Source organism: Choloepus didactylus, chromosome 23 (genome assembly GCF_015220235.1).
Source record: "Choloepus didactylus isolate mChoDid1 chromosome 23, mChoDid1.pri, whole genome shotgun sequence".
NCBI lineage: Eukaryota > Metazoa > Chordata > Mammalia > Pilosa > Megalonychidae > Choloepus > Choloepus didactylus.
In genome coordinates, this window is record NC_051329.1 from 29,161,215 (window position 1) to 29,176,004 (window position 14,790).

Below are 14,790 nucleotides of genomic sequence, written 5' to 3' on the forward strand. Positions count from 1 at the left end.
GCAGCGACATCACATCTTTCATTGCCAGGCAACATGGATCATTCTCTAAAGCCCAAAACTGGACCACAACATAAAGCCAGTTCAGAGGAGTACTCCTCAGAACTCTGAGGCCTCAGTATAAGATTTTGAAGTACCTGCAGGATGTTCTTAGGGACAGGCTGGCCTGGGATCTCAGCGGGGGGCATCAAATGGCTTTCAAGGTTTCGCTAAAAAAGTCAAAGGAAAACTGGTTTTAACCTTTTTATATAATCAACTTCTAGATTAATTGGGGACCCCAAGAAAGAATTAAGAACTCCCCAAGGAGATGACATTTAAATGCAGAATGATGTTCAAGTCACAGAAAACTAATTCAGATCAACTTGTTTCACTCTCGTATCACAAATCCCAAATTTCTGGGAATGAGAAGAATGTAAAATGGTGCAAGCACCGTGGAAGACAGTTTGGTGGTTCCTCAGAAAGATAAACACACTTCTGAATGCAGATCAGACAAGGTCTTTTCTTCCCTGGGGTAAGTAACCCTATTTTCATTTCTCTGTGATCAAAAGGAGAGAAAGGAAATGGTGAAACAGAGGAGCACTTATTTGGTAAGAAGCTATAGAAAGGAAATTTGATCACTTTAATTTCTGAGGCAACCCTTGCTCCCCATTACTTTAACAAGATTTACAGACCACAGATGGTACTTAAAGTCTAAACAACATGCCAAGTTTGGTTACAGAATTCTTGTATTTCAGAGGATTTAAACTTTGTTCATTTTAAGCAAGCTGCTTCAAAATGGGTCTGATATGCGAGGCAAAATTCAAATGCTCCTCTATTTGCTCTTTTAATGTGGTGGCAATTACGTTTTGCACATCCAATTTGCATTACTTCCTGCACATAAGGACACCCATGTGTCCATTTAGTTCTGCCTCAAGTGCTTTCTCTGTTACAGCTTCCCTTCTATTAGATGGAGCTGCCAAGGTCCACAGAAAGGTCCTTGGGCATGACAAAGACATCTAAGGTTTTTATTGGTTTTGGTAGTGAAACTAAATGCAGATGATAATAGGAGATCTCCTCAAAAATCATTTAATTCCATCTGACCAGAACAAATAGGCAAATTTATACTACATGGCTTACTACATGTAAGGGTCTACAATTCAATTGGAAATGGAGTTTATATCGAACCATCATGTCCTATTTGGGGGATGAAGCAATGAGACTGAACCTAAATCGATGTAGGCAGATCAGAAATAATATACATAAAACACAGAGTAGTAGGAATTAAAGACTTTGATTTCAGAAGTAGACCATTACTTTAAAAAAAGACAAGCAAATTTAGCAATATTTTTTGGTAACACCTGGTATACCTTATTACTTTCCTTTTTGCTTTCTTTCCTAGGTTAGGTTGAATTGCATAGCAACTTGAATGATGCCATCCATCCCTTCAGGCAGGTGTTTCAGGCTCATTCTCTCAAATGAAACCAGCTTTACTTGACAGCATTGAATTCCCAACATCAAAACAGCCACCCTTACAACTCTGGGTCAGTTGTATTAATATCAAACCCTGGAATCATACTGAACAAAATCTTCAAATGTGTCAGGTAACAGACTGCTTACTTTTCCTCTTCCCATTTCTTTACTCACTCATACTGGGGTGGGAAAAAAGCTACTTAAAAGATTTGACCTATATCCCTGCTTGCCAGTCAGCCCACCACATTCACCAAAACAAAGGTAATAAGAAAGGAGAACAGGATAGTTTACAACCTTTTTAGTTCTCATTTGAACACATATGTATTAATAGTTCTTTGTATGGAAATAACTCTAAGTAATTTATAAGAACATTCCCATGATGTGATCAGACACATAGAAGTCTATGTATTTGATATATATTTCAGAACTGAGATAGCTCCTTTCTGGTACTACTGCCAGAAATAATGGCGTCTCTCTCTGACCCAGCGAGGTTGGAATTACTATCACTAACTGCTGGACAAATAAGGAAAGCCAAAATCATTTATCTTTCCTTGGCTGTTCACACCTTAGATAAACTCGCAGGCTCCCAGACAAGAAGGTGTCAGGAGCAAAAAGAGGCAAAACTCAATTTTGTGAATTTATTATAAGTTAACAACTAGAATAAGTCTATCTTTATGTTTTTATTACTTAGATCTACCCTGCTTCTCCCATCACTTTGGATCATCACTTTGGATAGCGATATTGAGACACGGTCCACTGGGTGAGAACCAACACCAGTGACTGTGATGTCAAAGGCCAGTTTCAGTTACCTCATAACTCAACTTTATGCATAAGAAGGTTTTAAAGGTGTGGAATCACAGCTTTTTCCGTTAGTAAGTTAATAGAAAACATTTATCTTGAAAGGTTGCCTTAACTACTTTACAAATGATTACTATGACTGCCACTTGCCTAATCAAGAAAGCAGGTGATCCCAAGTATCTGGGAGTAATTAGAAGGTGTGAAAAGAAAAAAAAAAAAAAAAGGATTTCACTGTAAAAACACAAGTTATAGAAACTTCGAAGATATTTTTATATTTTTTTTAAGCAGTGATTTAAGATAAAAAAAAAAAAAGGCATGCCCAAATCTTTCAATCTTTATACAGGCATATCTCAGAGATATTGCAGGTTGGTTCCAGATAACAGCAGTAAAGAGAGTCACACAAGTTTTTTGGTTTCCTAGTGAATGTAAAAATTATGTTTGTACTGTACTATACTGTAATAAGTCTATTAAGTGTGCAACAGCACTATGTCTTTTAAAAAAATGTAGGTACCTTAATTAAAATGTGACACAGAGACACAAAGTGAGCACATGCTGTTGGAAAAATGGTGCCAACAGACCTCGACACAGGGTTGCTACAAACTTTTAATTTGCAAAAAATGCAGTATCCATGAAGCACAATAAAGCAGAGTGCAGTAAAAAAAGGTATGCCTGTACTGTCATCCACAGTACACACATATTAACCACAGCCTGCTTCTTTTTTTAGTAACAAACAGCATACCAGTAATTAAAGAACACACAAAAGCACCACTAAAAAGTACTATTAAAGAATTTCCAACTTACTCAGAATACCTTTTTAAAAAATCCATTTATTATGGTGGGAAGTGGAATAGAACGAAGGCAAAGGAGGAAAGGTGGGGGGTTTGTGCCAAATACTTACGCTGACTTTGGGCTGTGAAGGCAAAGTCCCACTTGCCTTCATAGTGCTCACTAGCTTGTTGAATGCAGTCATATCTCCATCCTTTTTGAGCTGCCGATTGCTGGTTACAGCACTCAAGGTCTCCTCTAAGTGTTCTGCCATGAAAGGAGTTGAATTCTTCACTTGTTGGTCCACCTTCAAGCCCTTGAGCCCTGCTTCCACCTCTTCCACTGAAAGCACAACTCCTGAATGCGCTGTAAAGTTGAAAAAGTCCAGGTGAAGGCAGGCAAAGGAATATATGGTAGGAACTCTTTGGTTACAAGGATGATCAAGATGGAAAAACTTATTTCACCGCTAAACTGAGGCTGTCAGAAAACGCTGACAACAAAAATAGACAAAGTGCAGGCAGTTAAAAACCTTAGGTGCTCAGCAGAAATAAAGCTACGACTGTATGCCTAGCAAGAGTGCGCCGGAACTAAACCTAAAATGGCTGGCTAGATGCTAGAAACTGGGGACCACAACCATGAGTGCTGTGCTTTAGACTTGACGAGATCCTGCTATGCATCCTGCAGGGGGACATCTTGTAATGAGTCCTCTGGAAACTTGTCACTAAGATCTCTGGGAAGGAATCTCAGAGAGCCAAACATCACCAAAACTGCTAACTGCACTATGGTTATTATATCGCTAAATTTTTACGTTGTAGGCTTATAACCTAAGCAAGAACATGGCAGACTGACTCAAAGTGTGAGGTGCTGACAAGTTATGCTTGGGAGGACTAAAACATTCACTGGGGTGTTACAATCAGGTTTCAGGGTAATAATTAGAACTCGTAAGAAAGATTCTTATCATAAACACAATGACTATTAGAGAAAGGCGGTATTTGGAAAATGAGGCTTTTTTTTTGGAAGAACATAAAACCCACCATAAATGTGACTTCTGATGAAACAAAATGTTAGAACCAACTGCCTTAAGGCTAAGCATCTAAACTCTTTTGAATACCTACAACATAATCTTATAAACACTTACAGCTTTCTTTAAGTTTTTCTTTATTTGCAGAAAGGCTGGAGAGAAGAGGTTTTAAGTCCACTTTGGCTTTCTGTAGCATTTCTAAAATATCCACTTTATTTTCAGCATGGTCTTCCAATGGTATAGGAGCAAAATAATTTCCTGAGTTCTGTCCAGGAGAGAGGATGGCTTGCTCCAGACCTTATAAGGCAAATAACAAACATATTCTCAATTAACTGGTCCCAATATAGTACAGAGAGTGATCTTCATCAGTATTAAAAGGACACAAAAGCTTCTCGGTATCTAGAGATCTTTTGCCCCTAATGGACTCCTGCCTAATGAAGACAGAAAGAACCGTCAGAGAGAGTTCGAATCTACACTCAAGGTCAGAATCTGATATCAATTTACCTGCAAGTCTCTCCAGTTCTTCATGTGGTGTTGACCCAAGACTGCTGGACCGGCTTCCTGATCGGCTCGGGTTAGAGAACCACCTACTGAACCGACTGGCAGAGACTGACCCTTCTCCCAAAACATCTTCTATCATCTAAAGAGAAAGATAAAAGGAGCTAAGATGATAGTTTCCAAGTGAAAAGGACAAGAAAGTTCAACTTTTAAGAAAGGATCACTTACTTGGAAACTTCCTTTGATGCTGCTGACCTGAAGGTAACACCCTCAGAACTTAGGATTTTGAAAATTTTTTAATTTACTTTTCTTCCCCTTCTGGGTCATTTCTGAGTAACCCAAACTTGGGCATAACCCATAACTGTGTATAATCATAGAAAGTAAAGCTTCTATACCACCAATAGTGTTCTAGTTTTCTGTCATTTGTCTCACTAGAAAATCCACACACTACCAAATGTTCTCAGAGAACACAGTTCCAAAATCAAAACTGGCACCAGAGTGAAGCATTCTGTTGCCAAGCTGATGAGTGGCCTCCAACTAAATATCAAGTATGGAAAGCTGATGAAAGAGAATCCTTGCTTCAAACTTGGTGGTCTCAAGGTTGTAATGAACATCATGAAATTCAATCCAGACCATTCCAGAAGCCAAAAACTAGTAAGTAGAGTTCATAAAGATCATAATTCCAAGTCATATTTAGAAAGTGTCAGAATGTGAAAGATGAACTTTTAACTAAACTCTAATTTCTGTTTGAAATTAATGGAGAATTTCAGTTGTTTGTTTTCTTTTAAATCCAACCTCCATTTGTTAGCCAAGTTCTCAGTTTAATAAGGGTTAACAAAGCACTAAATCAGAAATAATTTCTTCAATATTATCTCATGATAGTAATCTCTATTACCAATCTTCTTAAAAACTAGACTTTAATCATTTTTTAAAATATGAGTTTTCAGGTCTACCCTATCATAAATCCAGTTAAATATACAAACTGGCAAGACAAACAAAACAAAAAACACAGACAAAAAAACTGGCAAGATAAAGCAAATGTCAATCCATCCTGAGCCTTGGAAGAAGGCTTTAGATTTTCACTTCTATACCACTGATAAACAGAAAACATTTTTCCAAAAGCTGGTACATGGATGACAATTACTTTGATATATCTGAAGTGTGGAATCCACAGTTTTCAGTCCTAGTTCAAAGGGAAAAGTTAGACTTGGTCTTTTGTTCCTACCTACAATAATTTTTCATAACCCAAACTGAGCCACAAAATACTTCTCTTTAACACATGCTCCTAATTCAGACAGTCTGAAACACATTCCACTTGTATACTCTCATACCTTAAATAATGCTGACCTTAAGGGCATTAATTTTGGAATAAAGTATAAGAAAAACATTACAAGGGCTATTTCACTGTGAAAAAATTGGGGACTGTACCCAAAACACAACCTCCTTAGTGATAAAGAGGAATTATAAAACAAATAACTATTAGCAAAAGCTATTAAATATTCCAATATTTAAAAAGTTTGAAATTTTACAAACAGTAAAAATGATGGCTTTGCATTTTAACCAGTTTTATTTCCTCTGATCATGCTGTATAGGAAAAAATGTCAGAAGGCACAGAAAAGGAACACGAAAAAGAAAAGGACACAAGTATATAAAGGATCTGGACAAGTTCTAAAGATGCGACAGTATGTTTAAGGAAAGTCATTTCCATATTTTGATCAGTGACCAATATGCCTTCTGGTAGTGAAGCAAAGGGTATTTTATAGCATAAGTATAGTTAAAGGAGTAGAAACAAAGTTAATTTTGCACACATTCAGTGGAAATGCCAATTTCAAGAAACTAAAGCACTTTGAACCTGAAAAGAATCCTAAGTGGATTTTTACAACAGAGCAAGCCGGGACCCATTAGCTGCAATGCCTCCGCCCCCTACCCCATGGTACAGGGAATCAACAGTAGGACTTGTCGCTCTGTCTTCTTGCCCATCCTCAGCTACACCCTGTGAGCTATCTGCTGACAAAGAGAAGCCTATGAACTTTCTGCTGATGTATTTCAGTTACCCTTTCTATAATACAGTTTTACTATTCTTAAGGTAAAGTGTTACATGACTATTACTCTGATCTTTCAAACAAAGGTGCCTTAGACAAATCATAGTCTCATATTCTTATTCTGATCAAATAGATATTGAAATATTTTTGCTCTTTGAAAATTACTACATTATATTGGTCAGTGTTTGCTTCTTTTGTGTGTACTACATTGCTATAATTATATTTTTCCACTTTTACAGAAACTCCTCTATTTTTGTATTTGTTTCATTCTAGTTTACTGGTTTCTTTTTTCTTTTTCTTTTTAATGAATGCATTTAAGGCTATACATTTTCTACTGAGAGTACTTTTGCGTATATCATCAAGGTTTTTCTATGTCATGTTACTTTAAATAGTTTAGGATTTCTATTTTTATTTCCTTTTTCTTCATTTAACATAGTTAAAAGCACATGATATGTGCTTGGCATCATTTTAAGAGCTGTATCATATATAAAATAAACATTTTTAATTACATCTTTAATTGAAATTATTTACATGTGACTAAAATATTCCATTTGTATGGATTTTTATTTTTTGTCAACTTCTGTCAATTTCTAATGTATTTCAATGCCAGTGACTGTAGTGTACATATTTACTTATTTTTTTCACCGTCTCCTCTTACTTCGTTCTACAAGGGCAGGAACTTTTTGTTCACTACTATAAGCTCAATTCCTAAAACACTGCCCAGAAGCTAGAGTTACTTGATAAATATTTCTGAATGACATGAATGAGAGCATTACTTGAAATTTCCCTTGTGGCCTAGTATGTGGTCAAGATTTATATATAAAAGAAAGCATATTCTCAGTTTGGATATAAAGCTCAATTTGTATCCATTACTATCTAGCATTTGTAGAGTTTATGAAGTGGCAGGTACTGTTTTAAGCACTTTACACACACTTAATTTAATTGACATTCAAATTCTATATAACCTTTCTTACTTATTTTTCCTAGTTGGTCATTTTCTGAGTATCAGAGTTCAGCTGGTCATTTAGCACAATGTTTTTACTGATTCCTGTTTTGCTTTTTAGTGAACCTGCTACAGAAAATACCCCTCAGTGAGCAGCGCACCTACACGAAAAACACAAAGACAGACTTCCTGTCCTATTGTCTATTGCTCAGTCTTGGCGAAGTTTTGGTTGGGAAGCAGATCAAAGAATAGGGTGGTGCTAAGTTCTTGTTCCTCCCTTTTATGCTTCAGAGGCAGTATAGTTGTGGTTAAGAATAGAGACTTAACTGACAGTGCATAAATTAGAATTCAGTTCCTATCACTTACTAGCTGTGTGTCTATGGGCAAGTTAACTAAACTGTCTGTGCCTGTTTCCTCACCTGTAAAATGGAAACAGAAATGGTATCTCTCATAAGGTTTCTGTAAGTATTAAATGGTTTATTATACTCATGAGAAAATCCATACATTATCAAATGTTCTCAGAGGGTTTAAAGTCCTTAGAACTGCTAGAAACAACAAGCAATGTATGCACATGTTAGCTATCATTATTAAAAGAATGGAGGGAGGCGTGTGATCCAAGATGGCAAATTAGGAGAGACAGAGCAAAATTCTCCTCCGTGAAAAACACTAGATAAAACAAAGTGCTCCAGAATAGCGGTTCCAGGGTTCCACCAGCTGGACAGGGATTTCTAACCCACAGTGACTGAGTACATGGAGAAACTGAGAGACTGTGTTTGGAGACGTGTGAATGTTCGGTCTGGAATGCTGCTGGGGAAATGGCAGCGGGAGTCGCAGTGTAGTGTGGTGGGGAGAAAGCAAGAGACTGTGTTTGGAGGCAGGGGGGAGAAAGCAAGAGACTGTGTTTGGAGGCAGGTCAGTGAAAGACCCGGAAAACCACTGGGGAACCAGCAGCCTGTCCCGTAGTAGAGCGCAGTGGGAAGTACCTTCCACGCCCCGGGCACCCACCTCAGTATCTGGTGTGTGTGATAACACTTTGCACATCACAACTAAGAGCCCCTATGCCTGGGACGGGCCACTGCAGGAGGCGGACGATCATGGAAGCAGGTAGTTTCCATGCCCCGAGAAGCCATCTTTGCAGCTGGCCGGGAGAAACCCCTTCGCGGTGCTGCGGCCAAGAGCTTCCCTGAGGGAATTCAGAATTCGACTGGCTTGTGAAGGTGTACATTCCTCCTCTGCGGAAGCCTGTGGTGTGCACACTCTAGAGGCAGGGGTGCTGCACAGAAGTGCCAGGAACCCTATATCAATCCCAGGGACTTGTGGGCCCACAAGCTGAGAGGGACTGTGGCGAATCTGAGCTGAAGGGTTAGATGTGTGCCACAACCCCGGGAATGGCTGGGAGTACTGCGTCTTAGAGCTGTCTTCCTGCCAAACTGCACAGGGCACACCCCCTACCCACAGGGCTGTCAGCCCCCACTGTACATGGAAAATTGGTGCACTGACTGGACCTCCACATGGTTTGGGCCCCCACTCGGTACACAGACAAAGTTGGGAAGACCTGGCTTGAAGGTAAGAGGTGGCTTGGGAGCACCATCTGCTGGTAAGTCAGGGAACGTGTACTTCACCAAGCTGTAGCTCTGTCAAATTATAAATAATTGTTCAAATAAGCCTGCATATCCTAAAAGAACCCTATCAAGATAAACAAATGCCAAGAGGCCAAAAACAACAGAATATTATAAAGCATATGAAGAAACCACAAGATATGGATAACCCAAATGCCCAAATTAAAAAACCAGAGGAGACAGAGAACTTGGAGCAATTAATCAAATAAGTAATCACAAGCACTAATATCATGGTTCAGAATATAAAGGACATGAAGAAGACCCTAGAAGGGCATAAAGAGGAATTTTCAAGAGTAAATAAAAAAATAGGGGATCTTATGGAAATAAAAGAAAGTGTTGTTCAACTTAAAAAGATTCTTGAGACACATAACACCAGATTTAAAGAAGAGGGACGAATAAGTGAACTCGAAGGCAGTGTGTTGGAAAGTGAATGCACAAAAGAACGAATGGTGAAAAAAATAAAAAAATTTGAAATGGATCTCAGGGAAATGATGGACAACATGAAGCCTGTACAAACATACAAGAATCATTGGAGTTCCAGAAGAGGAAGAGAAGGGTAAAGGACTAGGAAGAGACATTGCTGGGGAAAACTTCCCAACCATTCTAAACATAAATACGCAAATCATAGATGCCCAACAAACTGCAAATAGAATAAATCCAAATAAACCCACTTCGAGACATATTCTGATCAGATTGTCAAATGCTGAAGAGAAGGAACAACTTTTGAAAGCAGCAGGAGAAGGAATTCAGCACATACAAGGGAAATAACATAAGAAATAGTGACTACTTAGTGGCCACCATGGAGGCGAGAAGGCAGTGCTATGACATATTTAAAATTCTGAAAGAGAAAAATTGCGAACCAAGAATTCTTTATCCAGCAAAGTTCTCCTTCAAGAGCTTAAAATTTTCACAGACACACAAGTACTGAGAGAATTTGCTAACAAGAGACCTGTCCTACAAGAAATACTAAAGGGAGCCCTACCGGCTGAGAAAAAAAAGAAAGGAGAGAGAGGTCTGGAAAAGGGCCCAGAACTAAAGAGTTTTAGTAAGGGTATGTTAAAGGAGATAAAGACAGAGAGGGAAAAATACATCTGACAAATAAAAACCAAAGGATACGATGGCTGATTCAAGAACTGCCTTCACAGTAATAACATTGAATGTGAATGGATTTAACTCCCCAATTAAAAGATATAGATTGGCAGAATGGATTAAAAATATGAACCATCAATATGCTGCTTACAAGAGACTCATCTTAGACACAGAGACACAAAGAAATTGAAAGTGAAAAGATGGAAAAAAATATTCTATGCAAGCTACAGCCAAAAGAAAACAATATTAATATCAGATAAAATAGACTTTAAATGCAAGGATGTCATACAAGACAAAGAAGGACACTACATACTAATAAAAGGGACAATTCAGCAAGAAGAAATAACAATCATAAATGTCTATGCACCCAATCAAGGTGCCCCAAAGTACATGAGACAAACTGACAAAACTGAAGGAAGCGATAGATGTTTCCATAATAATTGTGGGAGACTTTAATACATCACTCTCTCCTATAGATAGATCACCCAGAGGACCAATAAGGAAATTGAAGACCTAAACAATGTGATAAATGAATATGACTTAACAGACATATAGAGAATTACATCCCAAATCACCAGGATATACATTCTTCTCTAGTGCTTATGGAACTTTCTCCAGGATAGATCATATGGTGGGGCATAAAACAAGCCTCAATAATTTAAAATGAGTGAAATTATTCAAACCACAGTCTTTGATCACAATGAAATACAACTAGAAGTCAACAACCAAAGATCTAGAACATTCACAAAAATATGGAGGTTAAACAACACACTCCTAAACAGTGGGTTAAAGACGAAATTGCAAGAGAAACTGCAAAATATCTAGCGATGAATGAAAACAAGAACACAACATATCAAAACTTATGGGATGATATGGAAGATGGCAGCAGAGGAATGGAAGCTAGTTTGTCCCCCTGGAACAACTAATAAACAACCAGGAACAACTAGCAAATAATCTGGAATAACTGCAGGGGGACAAATGTGACAGTCCACTCATCACATATCAGCCTGAACTAGGAGGAATGCCCGAGATTGCAGCATAAAATCTGGAAATAAAAAACTGCAGATCCAAGCCAGGAGCCCCCTGTCCCCACGGCCCGAAAGGCAAAGCCTTACAGTGCTCGAGAGCAGCACTCTCCCAGCAAGCAAATATAGCTCAGGTGAGCTCCAACTGGGGTTTTAATTAACAAGCACGGACTGCTCAATAAAAGATACGAATCCCTAAGAAGCACACAGAGGCTTTTGGTGATGACTGATGTTGGAGAGTGGGGGTGGGGGGGTGGGGGGTGGACTGGCCCTGTAGGGGGCTTTCAGTCCCTTTTTTGGCTCAGCAGAGAAAACCTCAGCCATTTTCAGTTCCCAGTGTTTTGACCCAGACAAGAGTGGAGACAGCACAGGCAGAGACTATTCAAATGCTAATGACCTCTCCCTAGGGGGATTATCTTCCCTAAGAGAAAAACGGTGGGGCCCAGCTCTACTACCTGCCCTCCATTCAGAACCAGACACCAGAGACTGGGAGAAAACAGCCATGGGCCACACCTCCTTACACCAGTCTGGAGCTACAGGCTGACACACGCCACCTGCTGGGCGGAAAAGCACAGTGACTTGAGGCCTCACAGGGTATACCAATCTTACCCTCAGGGAAACAGGATACTATTCCCTCCTTCCAAGACCTGAGCCCATTCTGGTCTGGGAAAACCTGACTGGTGTAACCAAGGAAACCAGATGCCTAGACAATAGAAAACTACAACCTACACTAAGAAAAATGAAGTTATGGTCCAGTCAAAGGAACAAATTTACACTTCAACTGAGATACAGGAATTGAAACAACTAATACTAAATCAATTCACAAATTTTAGGGAAGATATGACAAAAGAGATGAAGCATATAATGAAAACACTGAGCGTACATAAAGCAGAAATCGAGAGTTCAAAAAAACTGGCAGAATCTATGGAAATGAAAGGCACAACACAAGAGATGAAAGACACAATGGAAATATATAACAGCAGACCTCAAGAGGCAGAGGAAAACACTCAGGAACTGGAGAACAAAGCACCTGAAAATCAACACACAAAAGAACAGATAGAAGAATGGAAAAATACGAGCAATGTCTCCGGGAACTTAAGGACAAAATGAAAAGCAGGAATGTATGTGTCACTGGTGTCTGAGAAGGAGAAGAGAAGGGAAAAGGGGCAGAAGCAATAATAGAGGAAATAATCAATGAAAAGTTTCCATCTCCTATGAAAGACATAAAATTATGGATGCAAGAAGCACAGCATACCCCAAACAGAATAGATCTGAATAGGCCTATGCCAAGACACTTAATAATCAGATTATCAAATGTCAAAGATGAAAAGAGAATCCTGAGAGCAGCAAGAGAAAACCGATCCATCACATACAAAGGAAGCTTGATAAGACTATGTGTGGATTTCTCAGTAGACACCATGGAGGCAAGAAGGAAGTGGGGTGATATATTTAAGATACTGAAAGAGAAAAACCAACAACCAAGGATCCCATATCCAGCAAAACTGTCCTTCAAATATGAGGGAGAGCTTAAAATATTCTCTGACAAACAGACAATGACAGAGTTTGTGAACAAGATACCTGCTCTACAAGAAACACTAAAGGAGGCACTGCAGACAAAGGAAAAGACAGGAGTGAGAGGTTTGGAAAACAATTTTGGGAGAGAGTAGCACAGCAATGTAAGTACACTAAACAAAGATGACTGTGAGCAGGTTTAAAGAGGAAGGTTAGGACCATGTGGGACACCAGAATGAAAGAGGAAAGATAAAGACTGGGACTGTATAACTCAGTGAAACCTAGGGTGCTCAACGATCGTATTGAAAGGTACAAATATGTTTTTACATGAGGTAGATCAAATGAATGTCAGCATTGCAAGATGTTAAAAATAGGGTGGGATTGGGGGGGAAATGCAATCAATGCAAACGAGAGACTATAATTAATAGAAACATTGTATTATGCTTCCTTTAATATGACAAAGGCAATATACCAAAGCTAAATGCATATGGGGGGGTGAGGGACAGGGGAAGGGTATGGGACTCCTGGCATTGGTGATGTTGTCTGACTCTATTCTACTTAAATTTAATGCTATCTTTCCTTTTGTTGCTTTCTAGCTGTCATGTTTTTTATTTTTCCTCTCTCTTTTTTATTTTGTCCCTCTACCTTCTTTGACTCTTCCTCCTCCTTTGTGGAAGAAATGGAGATGTCCTTATATAGATAGTGGCAATGGTGCTGAATACATAAATACGTGACTATACAGAGAACCAATGATTGTTTACTTACGATGGAATGTATGGTATGTGAACAAAACCATCTTAAAAATAATGGGTTGATGAAGAAACCCTGAGGCCACTATATTGAGTGAAATAAGACAGACACATAAGGACAAATATTGCAGGGTCTCACTGATAAGAGCTAATTATAATAAGGAAACTCATAGACATGAAATATAAGTTACCAGGATATAGAACAAGGCTAAACAATGGGGAGCAGATGCTTATTATGAGCAGAATTTCAGTTAGGGTCAACTCAAATGTTTGGAAATAGGCAGAGGTGATGGTAGCATGTTGTGAGAATAACAGTGCTGAATGGTGTGTGAAGGTAGAAAGGGTAAGCTCAGAGTCATGCATGTCACCAGAAGGAAAGCTGGAGGTTAAAAGATGGGAATGTACAAAACAGTGAATCCTGTGGTGGACAATGTCTGTGATTAACTATACAAATATGAGAAGTCTTTCTCGTGAACTAGAACAAATGTATGACACTATAGCTAGAAGTTAATAATAGAGGGGCAAATAGGAAAAAATATATACCTATTGCAAACTATATACTATAGTTAGTAGTATTTTAACATTCTTTCCTCAACAGTAACAAACATACTATACCAAAACTATGAATCAATAACAGAGGGGAAGGGTGGTTAGGGGTATGGGAGGATTTGAGTTTCCTTTTTTTGTCTTTCTTTCTTTTCTGGAGTAATGAAAATGTTCTACAATTGAAAAAAAAAAATAATTGTGGTGATGGATGCACAGCTGTATGATGGTACCATGGGCAACTGTGCACTTTGGATCTCTGGATAATTGTATGGTTTGTGAACAATCTCAATTGAAAAAAAAAATTTATGGGATGCAGTGAAGACGGTACTGAGGGGGGAAATTTACAGCTCTACATGAACACATTAAAAAGGAAGAAAGAGCTAAAACCAAAGAACTAATGGAATAACTGAAGAAGCTAGAAAATAAACAGCAAACTAATCCTAAACCAAGTAGAAAAAAAGAAATAACAAGGATTAAAGCAGAAATAAATGATATAGAGAACAAAAAAACAATAGAAAGAATAAATAAAACCAAATTGGTTCTCTGAGAAGATCAACAAGATTGACAAACCCCTAGCTATACTGACAAAATCAAAAAGAGAGAAAGCCCAAATAAACAAAATAATAAATGAGAGATGGGACATTACTGTGGATCCTGTGGAAATTAAAAAAATTATAAGAGGATACTATGAACAACTGTACACCAAGAAACAAGATAATGTAGAGGAGATCAACAAT

The 14,790-nt window shown here is 38.4% G+C and overlaps 1 protein-coding gene across 6 annotated transcripts in view; it reads right to left on the bottom strand.

Moving 5' to 3' along the window:
- The window catches only part of EIF4ENIF1 (eukaryotic translation initiation factor 4E nuclear import factor 1), an 82,443-nt gene that overhangs the window by 9,932 nt on the left and 57,721 nt on the right, over positions 1–14,790 (bottom strand). For all 6 annotated transcript variants that reach the window (XM_037817152.1, XM_037817149.1, XM_037817150.1 and 3 more), the window contains 4 exons: positions 4,535–4,670; positions 4,148–4,327; positions 3,143–3,375; positions 135–206 (listed from right to left, as the gene is read on the bottom strand). In XM_037817152.1, coding sequence (XP_037673080.1) covers positions 135–206; positions 3,143–3,375; positions 4,148–4,327; positions 4,535–4,670 — 621 coding nt within the window. The remainder of the gene's footprint in view (positions 1–134; positions 207–3,142; positions 3,376–4,147; positions 4,328–4,534; positions 4,671–14,790) is intronic.